At 43.5% G+C, this 14,272-nt stretch overlaps 1 protein-coding gene across 1 annotated transcript; it reads left to right on the forward strand.

Moving 5' to 3' along the window:
• The first annotated feature begins 9,607 nt into the window (after positions 1 to 9,607).
• Positions 9,608 to 11,802, forward strand: LOC115687630 (NAC transcription factor 56). Its single transcript, XM_030613262.2, has 3 exons — positions 9,608 to 9,945; positions 10,307 to 10,614; positions 10,718 to 11,802. The coding sequence occupies exons 1-3, from the start codon at positions 9,759 to 9,761 to the stop codon at positions 11,321 to 11,323; spliced, it is 1,101 nt and encodes a 366-aa protein (XP_030469122.1). The 5' UTR covers positions 9,608 to 9,758; the 3' UTR covers positions 11,324 to 11,802.
• Positions 11,803 to 14,272: the final 2,470 nt, after the last annotated feature.

Genomic DNA, 14,272 nt, shown 5'->3' on the forward strand with positions numbered 1-14,272 from the left:
ACATTTTCTATGGAGGGAGCAGGATGTCCAAAAGTTGTCAAGCATCATACCGATTATAGGCTCCGAGAGACTACAAGGCCAAATCGGGGAAGGACCATATGTTTTCCTCCATCCCTGATTGAAGGGAATTTTCTCTGATCGATTGTACAATAATTAGTGAGTTACGAACACGAACACGAACACGAACACCATCCACTTTTGACTTTAATTTAATGAATTTTGTATGTGGCAATGTTCATAAATTGCATAACCACCGATCAGTGACATGGCTGGAGGAAAATATAGCCATATGGGAGAATATACATACATAGACACATATATGTACATTCCTCCTCTTACATGCTCGTGACTGATCTTGCAATGAAACGTCGAATCGTTTATGGATGAGGCTGCATTATGTGCCTACCATTCGACTCTGATTGGTGTCATGAGAAAAAAAAAATTTATGCACGTAAAATCCTATTCAACTTCCCTCTTCCACCCATTCTCTCGGATCGCCTTCCTCACTTGATATGCAAGCGTGTAGGGGGAGGGAGGGAGAGAGGGAGGTTTATGGGGATAATTATAAAAAATAGTCATGGGTGCTAATTCAGTTTTAAATTTCTAATTTGGCTAATTTAGTCCTAAATTTTTTAACGATATACTAATGTAGTCTTTCTGGTCAATTTTGGTCGATAATCACTGACGTGAACACTAGCTGTCGCTATCCTACTTGGCATGGCCGGCGACGGCGAGCGTTGACGTGACAATTTTTATAAATTTTTAAATAAATTCTTTGATTTTTTTTTCATTTTTGTGTTTTCTTTCTTTCTTTCTTTTTTCGTTCTTCCTCCCCATATCCGATGAGACTAGGGAGGCTTTGCCAGCCCGACGAGGTCAAGCCTCACCCAAGGCCGGTGAGGTCGACCCTCACCAGATTTGGCGAGGCTGGTTAAAACGAGCCTCGCTAGCCCACTCTCGCCTATGGCCGATCGTTGGCCATGGCGACCGATAGAGGAAGAAGGAAAAAACAAGAAAAAAGAAAAGATAATAAAATAATAAAAAAATAGCAAAAACTATCCACGCAGTGTCGGCTGTGCCACGTAAGACGACCGACGTCCACGTCAGTGATTGCCGGCCAAAATTAGCCGAAAGGACTATATTGGCAAATCGTCAAAAGGTTTAAGACTCAATTGGCCAAATTGAAAGGTTTAAGACTGCATTGGCATCCGTGTAATAAATTTAGGACTTTTCTAATAATTTTCCTAAGGTTTATGAGGGTTTTTTTTTTTTGTCCTTTTGCATTACTTTTGATCATGTTCAAATGTAATTAATCATGAGGACGAATGATCGCTGAATAACCTTGTCCTTAGTAACAATGGAAGATATGCATGGGAAAGTCGGTCATTCCATATTAGACCGCGCGCTACAACAAAGACTAAAAGTCATCGAAGAGGCCAATCACCCGTCTCCGTAAGATTGTGTGTCAGTCTCCCAAAAGATTTCGCGGCCGATAAAAAAAATAATTGCCGTACAATTATACTTCCAATCCGACACAACTAGCGAAGATATAAAATGGAAAGCGCATCGCTCTCGAACAAAACAAAGCATTAAAACGTGAGCTTATTATTTCAATAATCTAAATCTCTAAACATATAGTCATTTGGATTTGGTGTTGAATCCAGCAACTTTGCCGTTCAAAGAACGTTCAGTCGTGTGCTCCCTCGTCCATTTCATTCTCCATATGAATATCAAAATGAATGTGGAGATGTCGTGCGGGATCCACAGAATCAGAGAGATGAGAAAGAGATCACGTCGGGCATAGGATGAGATCTTGCATGGGGCCTCGTGTGGTACGAATTGGAGGACTTTTTGTAATTGTTACTTGCAAATTCTTTAGGGCGGTGACATTCTTGTTCTTTCTTGTTTGCAAAGTTTAGTGCAATAACGACGACCGGCATCGAACGTAAGGTTGAGGATGCAATGGATATGTATTTATATGTTGGCTATTCATATGTGACGACATCATTTGAGATTGGGTCACATTTTGGTCTCTCTGAAGCTATGCCCACGTTACCAACCGCATTGGAGGAATTAGGAAAGGCTTGACCTTCGGAACCACCGGTTTGCCATTTAGAAGTGGAGAAGTTCTGGGGGTTGGAAGTTGGAAGAGTGAAAGTTGGGAATCGAAGCCGGAGATAATGCGGGAGATTTTGTGGAATCACCGTCGGTCGAAGTATTTAAAGATTTGAAATGAAGGGCGGGGATTTTCTACGGCTAGAAAATAACAAAATAAGATATAGTTACCTCAAATTGATCAATATGCTCCTAGATTTAGGGAAATTTGCGGTGCTAATTGTAAGGGAATTCTCAGCTGGACGTAACTCTAGTTTAAGGGTGAATCGAGATAAAACATTGCGTCTCAAATTCTCTTTCTCGCTTTTACTCTCTATTGTGATTGTGCGACAAATCCTAACAAAATCTCTCTCTCTCTCTCTCTCTCTCTCTCTCTCTCTCTCTCTCTCTCTCTCTCTCTCTCTCATGTTTTGTTGAATTTGAGCAGTCCTGCCATAGGCGAGGCTACCCTAGCCTAGGCGAGGGTCTGCCTCGCCAGATCTGACGAGGGAGATCCTCGTCGGCACTCACCCTCGCCGACCATGGTCGGCCATCGTCTGCAGCAAAAGAAAAAAAATGTCCACGTCAGCATCAATCAAGCCACATAGGACGGTACCGAGCCATATAAGTCGGTTGGTGTCCACGTCAGCAATTTCTAGCCTAAATTGAGCAGATGGATTGAATTGGCACAAACGAAAAAGGTTTAGGACTAAATTGGTCGAATTGAAATATTTACAACTGAATCAGTACAAATACAATATGTTTGAGACTTTTTTAGCACTTTTCCTCTCTAAGTGTGCTAGCATGCATAAAAGCACAGAGCATTGCACCTCTTGCACGTAGTGGTCATCGCGTCAGTCCATCACGCCGACTGTCCACGCCCAACCTAAGGTGATCCCTTCAAACTTGCAAACTTGGATCAAAATCCTATTGATACGATGTGTTCAACAACAGTTACTCTCTAACTGTTGAAAGTAACTTGAGACTTCGAAAGGCTTCGATTCCTTCGAATATGTGTATGGCTGCTGAAATTCAACAAAACATCGGAGTTAGAAGTCCTACGCTCTGCCCTCGTACTTTCCTTTTCCCATTTATAGATTTGTCTTTCATTGTACCATACGCAATGGACTCTACAATTGTTTCCTCTCATGCGAGTGTTCATTTGAATCATGAAGGCCTTAAACGTGTGCAATTGCATAACAAAAATATATAAACGGACCGAGGAATCATGACGAGTCAAAGTCGAGACACTGGACTTTGGTATGATGTAAAATTTTATAAGACCGCTCTTGAATAACGTCTCCATTTATCAAACGAGTAAAGATTCGTTACCCCTGGATGAAATCGATACCCGATAAGAACGGTCTCAACGACACGTGGCATCCGTGAGACAAAGAGGGGCTTAAGATATGGGTGGCTATTAGTGTTCGCCGGTCGAGTTCGTGTCGTGCCGACATTAGGGTATATTATAAAACATGTCGACCCAAACTACGACGCGGCTAATTACTCGTACTCGAGTTATGTTATCGTGTTGAAAATTGTCATTCCTAATTTAAGAGAAGGAAAATCCGGCTCGGAAGCCTTCGGATTCATACTCGCGACGCACGTCGGGAGCACAAGAAATCAGAACGCCTGTAGACCGAAACGAGGGCGAAATGAGATCGAACAAGCCAGTACATCTCCAGGCCGATTAGCACCTCGGAGCCGAACCGCCAGGCGGGCGGATCGAGCTCGGTGCATACCCAAACCGACATCGAATCGAGAAGGCCCGGCCGACAATTGCAATAGCCTCACTCCCCAAGTTCACGTCACGCGGGAATGGGAACGGAATATCTAGGATTTCGGGGCCGAGCCGAGAAAGGCGGCACAGCACGATACGACCCGGGGTCGTATCGCGCGGGGGCGCGTCACGGGACAGACCCGTGAAGCGATCCCCACCCCACCCCACCCCCCAATCCCGACCAATCAATGTCGAACGTGGTGGTTGTTGGCGATTTAATTCAAGAGGGTGGCGTTGGCGAGGGAATCAGCAAGAGGGTTAGGTGCGCCATTAGAGCGCGCTGGTGGTGGTGGTGGTGTTCGATTTTGTTGATCATGTCCTTTACTCCCCTTTCCATGGCTGAGACAGTACGAGGGACAAAAAAAGGAGATGGGGGTGGGGGTAGTGGACTGCAGGATATGACAACCGGCGGGGCCCGCCCCGGCATTTCTCGGTAACCGGCGGTGGGACCGGCTCCCCGCATTTGGCCTCGGGAGCAAAAGTCATTTCGATGGAACTTCTTCTTTTGTTTGTTTGTTTGTTTGTTTCGTTCCGTCCGCCCGTATTCGGTGGACGAACGCGCCATAACCGTCTGTGTTCGAGAATTTCGTGCCCATGCTCTCAGGGTAGCGGTGATTGCTCCTTTGAAATCGTGCTTTCGATTCTTCGTGCCCGTGTCGTGTTGCCCCGCTCCACGATTTTCCTATTTTTGATTTTATTTTGCATATAATGTAAAAGTGTTTTTTTTTTTTAGGGATAAGTGCATTCAAAGTCCTAAAACTTGTCACGAAAGTGCAATTGAGTCCTAAAACTTTCAAAAAGTGCAAACAAGTCCTAAAATTTGTCACGGAAGTGCAAACACGTCCTAAAACTTGTCAAATTGATTCAATCAAGTCCTTCCATTGATTGTACTTTTTGAAAGTTTTAGAACTTGTTTGCACTTTCGTGATAAGTTTAAAGACTTGTTTGCACTTTCGTGACAAGTTTTAGGACTTGTTTGCACTTTTTGAAATTTTTAGGACTCAAATGCACTTTCGTGGTCCTTACCAAAAAAAAAAAATGCACTTTCGTGACAAGTTTTAGGACTTGTTTGCACTTTTTGAAAGTTTTAGGACTCAATTGCACTTTCGTGATAAGTTTTAGGACTTCTAGTGCACTTATCCCTTTTTTTTTATGATATTACGTTAGAAACTATGGAACAAGCATTTGAGGAAAAAGTTTTGAGTACAGTCCCAAGTCTCGCGTTCCAAAGCTAGGGACCCAGGCTCGGTCATTGGGTCTCGAGCCCGAGCTCGGCCTCACGGGACTTCAACCCATCCTCGAAAGACTCAACCTTAGCCGCTGGGGACTAGGGCGTGTTCGTCGGGGGTGCCAAGCAAGGCCGTCGAGGACTCGGGCATTGGTGCTGGGGTCCCGAACCCCGGGCCAAGGGTCTTGGGCCCAGGCTTTGGGGATTCGAGCTAGGTTGCCAAACACCCAAGCATGGGAATTAATGTCTAGCTCTCAGCCTTGGGGGACTCGGACATTGGCACCAATGACTTGGGCTAGAGAGCGCCAAAGTATCTCAGTCTAGCCACCAGATCCCAATCATGGGAGCCACGATCTTGTGCTACAATCGTCAGCCATTCTCATGATATCGCAACACGTGTTGGAAAAGATTCTCCCATGTCACGATCCAATGAGTAGGGCGGATAATAGGAGCATAAGCGGGTAAAAAGAGGATTTTCCCCGTCATTGTCTAGGTTTGAAATCGAAATTCATTGAGTTTTTACAAAAAGTAAATTTTACAGATTGACGTGAAGTGATAAAATTGAACGTAATCAGCGAAAAGTCAAGTGAAATGAATATAAATTTAACTCGACATAGGATTATATTGATGATGTCGTGTGTATTATCTTGAATATTCAATTTGGAATAGGGTTCAATGAGTGAATATTAGTTCGATATCAAAGGTTTGATTTTGGTTTTAGTTTTTCTAAAACCGTACCATGCTCATCCATATATTTTTTTAAAGTTTTATCATGCGATATCCATTTGTGTTATCTTAACTTCACAAGTCGAGTTACCTAAATTGTCCAAAAATTAGAAGATGGGAATTTATAGTCTTATTTCCCTCGTCGCCTGTCGCTTGTAGCCAGCAACCTCTATCAGCTATCGTCGAGGCTCTGGCAACCAGTGGAGGGCAATAGGAAAAAAAGAAAAAAAAAATGAAAGAAAAGAACAAGAAAAAACAAGGGAAAAAATTTAGAAAAATTTGAAGAAATTGCATAAATTGTTCACGTTAGCGCTAGTCGTCCACCAATCGTGCCGCGTAGGATGACCGGCGTCGGCTGGATCGCCACGTCAGCAGATTCCTATCAAAATTGGTCAGAATGACTACTTCGAACTAAATTGGCCAAATTAAAAAAGTTAATGACTAAATTGACACATGTACAATAGATTTATGACTTTTTTTTTTTGTAATTTTCCCATTAACGTTTCGCATGATGTTCTTGAGAACTTTATCAGACTACCCCTAAAAATTATGAGAATATCTTCATCCTTTCAAAGTAGTAAAAAATTATCCAATCTTTCAGATGTTGGATCATTCCCACGAGACGTCACGGTAAGTCAATTCAAATAAGAGATTGAATTTGATGAGATGACTCTATCTAATCTATCAAAGTATGACAATGATGGAATGATAAAGATAAGTATTACCCTTTTCTCAACCATGATTAGGTCATAGGCTAATCCTTTTTGGTCTACAACATTAATAGCTGATTAGACGATTAAGTGAGTGGGCAACCTATGACTAGGAGTATTATTTTTCTCCATTCACTCTCCGAGAGGAATTCAACGTTTATTATAGGATTAATACCACTAAAAACTTCAAATTGGTACACATGTGTCAAATTTATCCAAAACTAATTTTTTGACTAATAAAAACTCTAAATTAGCAGACCTGTGATAAATTTACCCTCCGTTAGTTTTTGTTAAAATGGATTAATGCCACGAAAAATCACAAACCGGTACACCCATGACAAATGGAGCTAAAACCCCAAACTGTTACACCAATCAACCGCCACGTGCCATCAAACTCAGTAATTTGACAGTAAAATTTAATGGAAACTAATGGAGAGTTTGTCACAAGTCTACTAGTTTGGGGTATATTTGTCACAGACGTACCAATTTGGAATTCTTCGTGATATTAACCTTTTATTAAATCATGAATCCTCCTAAATGAGAATTTCTCGACCTAGCAAGCGAAGAATTCAACTTATACGACTTTCGATGTTAAACGCAGGATGGCTCAAAGTCTGAATACAAACCAGAGCACTCGCATGTAAGTATCTAAACTTTGGTATAATGTGTAATGTGATCCATGAATTTCTAATTGTTTAATGCGGTCCCTGAACTTTAGCCCAATGTACAATGTCATTTCTGAATTTTTAATTTGTTTAATGTGATCCCTAGATTCTTAGTACATGTTAATTTAGTCCCCGAACTATATGAAAATATTCAATGTTGTCATTCCATTAATTCAAATTTTCAACATATATAATATATAGATTAGACTAAACAAGTACAAATTAAAAGTTAAGAATGATGTTGCATGTTGAGCCAAAGTTTATGGATCATTTGTGTTTTTTACCCTTTTTTTAAAAAGAAAAGGCATTATATATGTATGTGTGTGTGTGTGGAAATATATCGTCACTATGGTTATAAACAAAAGTGAATGAAAACAAGGCAAAACACAATCATCCATGCTATAGGGTCAAAATTGTATTCTTTTGAACTTTACTTTTACCAAATGACTCTCTCTCTCTCTCTCTCTCTCTCTCTCTCTCTCTCTCTCTCTCTCTCTCTCTCTCTCTCTCTCTCTCTCTCTCTCTCTCTCTCTCTCTCTCTCTCTCTCTCTCTCTCGTATGACTGGCTGTGGATTTTTGTATTGCTGAATGTAAAAATCCAATGAGATTGTGTGAAGTTATGGCAAATGGCATGGATTTGATCAAATGAATGCTGCGTTTTTGCTTCTGAAACAAGAACCCGACCTGGACAAACATGACCCAACCCAACAATATTGTTGGGGTTATATTTTTGTTAGGGTCGGGTCAATCCGGGTCAAGCACACATGTGTAGTGTTTCTGGTCGGGTCGGGTTTGGTATTATGAAAACCCGCCCGGCCCCGACCCGTTGACACCCCTAGGTACAATATTAGTGGTGTGTAAATACTTTAGGAGGATGGATATTTCCGCCCATTACGTGTTTTACGCGAGGAAAATTGTTATGGAGTGCGTACTTAATAATCTAAAAAAGGTTTGGTTGAGTGATCGAATCCCGATTTAAATACGCTGTGTCTTGTGTTTGATTCTTATCTATGCTACTAGCCTATTAAACTAGGCCGATTATGTGTTTAGCGGTCATTTAGAATTGTCCAAAAATAGTTTAAAAACTCATTTCGAGAATGCGGGAAAGAAATTCTCTAGAAACATGAAATGAGAACATTTTAATCAATTGGAGTTTCGGGTAAAGGGTAAAATTATGGTTTGATTTGCTACGTAATGTATACCTGGAAAGAGAAGTGAATCATTAGTAATTTCTTGAGATAAGTTGTCTTAACATTTCTATATAAGAGTTCAAAACCTTTGCATTCCGAGAAGATAGACATCCACTTTGAAGACTGGTTTTCTAGAAACTATGCAGCATAACTCCATTTCTTCCTCCGTAGAAAAAAGAAAAGAAAGATTAAAAAAATGGAGCTTTCGCTTTTAATTTTAGGGATTACCATCCTATCATCAGTCGTCAACTCCACTAAAGTTAGAACATGGAACTGGAAACTAATATTTATACCGAATTTAATTTTTTAAGCCAAATGACATGTCCTCAAAAATCGCGGACCCGTGCTCATCTTCTACTTAGTCAAAAACCTAATAATTAAGGGCCATGTATTAGATGTACAAAAGGTGTGCTCACGCCTGATTTTGAGCCACGAGTTCTCATGTATATATATGTATATGTATATATTAGCGTGTAAATATATATATAAGTAAAGTTAATGCCATATATTCTCTAAGGCAAAATAGCGACATGGGAGGGACAAGAAACTGAACAGGAGCCAATCGATGTTAGCCGTTAACACATGCTCTTAACCTTTGGACATTTTTGGTCGCGCTTTAACCAAGTGCACACCAAAGGCATGACATCGGCGGGCCCCACCCCTCCCCGCTTCCCCGTCGTCCCCTCTGTTATCTTGTTGTTTTGTTGCCTTGTGCGGGGAAGGAGGGTGGGGCCCGTGGGCCCCCACCCCCGATCCCTCCCCCCACTCGTGTCGACCCCTCGCGCCCCCTCCCCCGGACACGTGTCGACCACTCCGGCTTCCCCCTTGCCCCCCCCTCCCCCCTCCCCCCCCCCCCGCGCCGCCCCCCGGGGCGACGTCAGCGTCAGCCGCGCGTCGCGCCCCATCGCCGCCGTCGCGCACCGCGCACACGTCCACGTCGGGCCCTCGTGCATGGGCTTGGGGGGGCAAAAGAACGGGGCCAGGGGCATTACCGTAAAGGCCGCGCCCCGAGAAATGACGCGTCGTCCAGCGGCCGCGCCGACGTGCCGCGCCGCGGTTCGCCGGGGGGCGCAGCGTGGGCGCGGCGCACCCGATCCCCGCCCCCCGCCATCTCTTCCGCTCGAGCCTCCTCTCATATTTTTCCCATTTATTGGACGAGCCAAGCCAAGCCAAAACCTTCACACTCACATTTTTATTCTGTCTCTCTTCATTCTCTCTCTATCTCTCTCTCTCTCTCTCTATATCTCGTGCGTTCTCTCGTTGATCATTCGTTCTCTTCTTCGTGAATCCCGAGTGGGTTTTCGAGGCATCGGCTGCGGAAGGGGCTGCCGGGGGAGCGGGAGCGGGTGGGTTTTTTTTTTGCGAATGGAGCGCGCGGACTCGTCGGCGGGGTTGCCGGCGCAGCCCCACCTGCCGCCGGGGTTCCGGTTCCACCCGACCGACGAGGAGCTCGTCACCCACTACCTCAAGAAGAAGGCGGCTTCCTCGCTGCTCCCCGTCGCCATCATCGCCGAGGTCGATATCTACAAGTTTGATCCCTGGGAGCTTCCAGGTATGCGCAGCGAGGGGGGGCATGCGCTCGCTTCTTTTTGTCCTCTTTCTGTTGAATCGTTCGGTGTTGAGGTGTCAAATCTGTCTCGGGTACACGAGGAAGTGATGTTTTCGATGACCCAAGAAAGGGTTGCTTGGCGTACACGAGGCAGGTGTTCGATGTAATCTTTGCATCGAGAGTGCAGTATACATGAGACTATACGTCGGTAGTGATCGAGTTCGAGTCGCGCAGATTCTTTATGCCCTTTCTACGCTCGAGAAAGAAACGGGAAATGTTTGCCAGTTCATACGAAGCAGAGGAAAGATTATCGTCGCTTACTTATGCTTATTCTTTCTTTCTTTCACTTTTCTTCATCTTACAGCGAAGGCGACGTATGGCGAGCAAGAATGGTACTTCTTTAGCCCGAGGGACCGGAAGTACCCGAACGGGGCGAGGCCCAACAGGGCGGCCACGTCGGGGTACTGGAAGGCGACGGGAACCGACAAACCGGTGCTGTCCGTCGTCGGGGATCAGAAGGTCGGTGTGAAGAAGGCTCTGGTCTTCTACGGCGGAAAACCACCGAAAGGCGTCAAGACGAACTGGATCATGCACGAGTACCGTCTCATCGAGAACAAAGTCAGTAGCAGACCGCCCGGATGTGACGTGGTCAACAAGAAAAATTCCCTGAGGGTAATGATCGAACCCATTCGTTTTGTTTCATTCCTTTGGTTGGTTTGATTATTTGATTTAATGAGTATGCTACTGAATAATAGTGTGTTTATGGTTTTCATAGCTGGATGACTGGGTGTTATGCCGAATCTACAAGAAGAACAACACACACCGGCCGGTGGATCACGAGAGGGACGACTCGATGGAGGACTTGCTCGAATCCATCCCTTCTTCGTTGACAATGAACCCTCAGAACTTGAAGCTACACCTCTCGAAGCCATCCACGGCGAGTTACGCCATGTTGTTCGAGCACGAGCAGAACCTTTTTGACGGGATGATGGGGGCTAATGGCGGCGGCGGCATCCCCAACAACATGATCTCTCACCTCGCATCATCCTCGGGCTTAAAGCCAGAATTGGCCATGGTCCAAGCGCCCAACATTTCGAGCCCTCTTCCCCTGAAGCGGACTCTTCACTCGCTCTATTGGAACGACAAGGATGTTGCCGCCGAGATGAGCGACCCTTCGTCGGTCAAGAGACAGTTCAGCGCGGACAGGAACGATCCGGGGAGCTTCGAGAGGAACAACAACGAAGGGACTAGCTCCATCGCGTCTCTGCTCAGCCAGATTCCTCAAACCCCATCGTTGCACCAGCAAACGGTCTATGGGCCTCTCGGCGACGGCAGTTTCCGACCACAGTTCCACATGCCGGGACTGAATTGGTATGCTTAATTAGTCCAGAGTATAGCTTGAATTTGATGGCGGGCATTACGTGATAGCTAAGTTAAGGTGAAAGTTTCGCCACATTAACAAGTTGGTACTACAGTTTGACAAAATTGTGAAGGTATGGATTGGTGCTTGTGTGGAGACTAAGTGAGTGGCCCCCCAAAGAATTCCTTTAGAAGAGGGTATGAGATGAGCTTCCGATTTCAGGTGAGGCCAATAGACGCATATTACAATTAGGGTCATATACATGAATGTATAACTGCACATTTTAGGGTTTGTTCTATGTGTATAGATGCATTGAATTCAGATAGCAGGGTGATTCATAAGAAAAAAAAAGGACATAGCGGATCCTCATGTAGAAAAATAAAGCCAGATGGATCATTCTTATTTTTGCTTTAGGATGCAGCACCAGAAATGATTGTATAGAACCCTGGTAGTATACTTGAGCATCGTTTATTGCAATGGGTGATCCTTTATATTCAAAATCCATGTACATGGTTTAATGTATATATATTTATTTGCTATTATATATATAAAGTGACAAGCACATCATCAGTTTGTATCGTCCTGGAGTCTTAACGACATTTTATAACTTAAGGATACTTTTTGATATCCTTCAAATAAACCCTAGAAGATAGTGGTAACTAGTAAGTCAAGAGATGATTATACTGTATGTTGCATGTTTTTCTGCTATAATAATTGAAAAAAAAAATAGTTTGACTAAGCAAAGGATCTGCTGGGGAAGAGCCATGAGTGGCCTCAAAGAGTTGCGGTCGCGTAGTTACACATAAGAGTGGATCCCATTACTCGTCACAACCTGCTAATCACATCTCGACAGCTTTGTATCAAACCCTCAAATCTCATTTGAAGATTGGAAAGGGTGCTAAGCTAGATCGATTGACTCCTAGAATATGAAACTATAGGTTTTCCCGGTTCGATGTCAACATGTAGATGTTGGACTGATAATGATGTTAATTAAGATGATTATCGATGAGAATCATTGGTATGGTTGGATGTGACCTCTAGATGATTGCTACGTGGGATTGAATACAAAAAAGAAAATATTATTCGCAACGTGAATGCTGTGGGCCAATTTATAATACGTGTGTGACGTGGTTATGCCGTAGTAATCATCATCATCCGATCATCCTGGTGAAACCCGAAGATATGACATGAAAGAACGAATACCCATTTCTTAATTTATCTTAAAATCATGCTACGGCACCATGTCTCTATACTGTAAGGTCTAAGGTCTAATCGAAGGTTTCAGTAACCTTTCTTTTCATTGTATTTTTCCTTTCTTCCAGTTTCATGTATGCAAAGCAAACCCTACCTACTCCTCCCCAGCACTTTTGTTTCGATTATAAAGCAGGATTATTAACTAACTTTTTGCTAGAAAGCTAAAAGACACTAAGCACGTTCAAAAGGTGAAAAAGAAAAGTGATTCTGGGGAAGATCTTTTGTGCGCATCTCCTCAGATCAGACGTTCTATAGGTCTTCTTCAACGACCGAGCTTCGCTGACCGAACAATGAACAGCAGAATGATCGTCTGCAGATCCAGCAGCCTAGCATTATTCTCAAACAGAAGAATAATTGAACTGAAGGGGGGCTCTAGCGACTTTGAACAAGAAAGTAGGATCTTGATCCACCTACCCCCATGCCCTAGAACCTCGATTTCAACTACGTTGTCAATTATCTTTCCTTGATTTCATCACACCCAAAGGAAAACCTCAAAAGAAAAAACGAAAAGAAATGGAAGGATATTGGATTTTGGGTGTCATTGTCGCTCATGGACTCTGATAAGACATAGTTAAGTATATTCCACGACCTGGTAGACGTCGCCCACTTCGGATGAATTGACAAGATGGAGAGAGGGAGGGATTGGTGTTAACCTCGATACAATTAAGTGGGTTTCCTCTTGTGTGTTGCTGACCCGAGGTTGGGGTCCATCTGGGCATCACCAGAAGGGAACCATTATCTTAAGACCACACACTAATCAGGCCCTTTAATTAAATCCCATTACCCTTTCTAGGGCATGAGTACAAAAGAACTTTACAAGTTTTCCTTATCACGATTACTTTAATTTGGTATGTTAGATAGCGTCGCTATGTGCCATTATCTTTCTCGATCAATCCCCTCGTGAAAGGATGCTTTTCCATCAACCCTAGAAACACTCCACCCCCCACCCAGATCTGATTTTTCCTCTCTTTTTCTCATGCGAAAGAAAAAACTAATAATAATCTGACTTTCGTTCTTGCACAAAATAGAAAAGGAATGCACTCTACTTTCAAGAATACCCCATTCAAGGACACTAGACATAGTAATTGTGTTCGTATCATTGGAACAATACCCATAATCGAAACCAATCGAGGGAACTTTGCGGGAATGGGACGTAACTGTAGTGTAGAAGTCGAAAGTCGGAGTTCTCATATGATTTTCGCAAGTCCGGGTACGACCTTATCGATCACTAATTTGAGGAGACGGTTATCGAACTCGCGCACGTCTCTGGTGGTTCTGAGTCACACGCAATTTCGCTTACATCAACACACACGACGCGGAGGAACTTGGATTCTTTAAATGGCATGCTATATTACTAGATCTATCGAAGAATGCCCCTAATGCCGTAGTAACTGACATCACAAAGTCGCGAGTGCTGGGTTACATTTTTCTCCTTCTCTCCCTTTCTTTTTTTTTTTTCTTTTGGTTAGAGCGCAAAAGAGTTGGCAAGACATGATTCTTGAACCCAAACGAGGAATAATGCAATCTATGAACTATACATGGACCAGCTTATGGACCATTAAGCCCCGAGTCTCAGCTGGCAATCTAAGTGGCAATAGAGTTCGATTCAACCCTTGGACCGTCCAAGCACGTGAGAGGAAGATAGTATCTTCAAGAACGCCTAATAATTTCGAGGAATTATGACTAATGTAGATCAATAAGTGCGCCTAGGGCTCG

Source organism: Syzygium oleosum, unplaced genomic scaffold, assembly GCF_021117445.2.
Source record: "Syzygium oleosum isolate NSW1041296 unplaced genomic scaffold, Sole_v2.1 Sole_v2.13, whole genome shotgun sequence".
NCBI classification, from domain to species: domain Eukaryota; kingdom Viridiplantae; phylum Streptophyta; class Magnoliopsida; order Myrtales; family Myrtaceae; genus Syzygium; species Syzygium oleosum.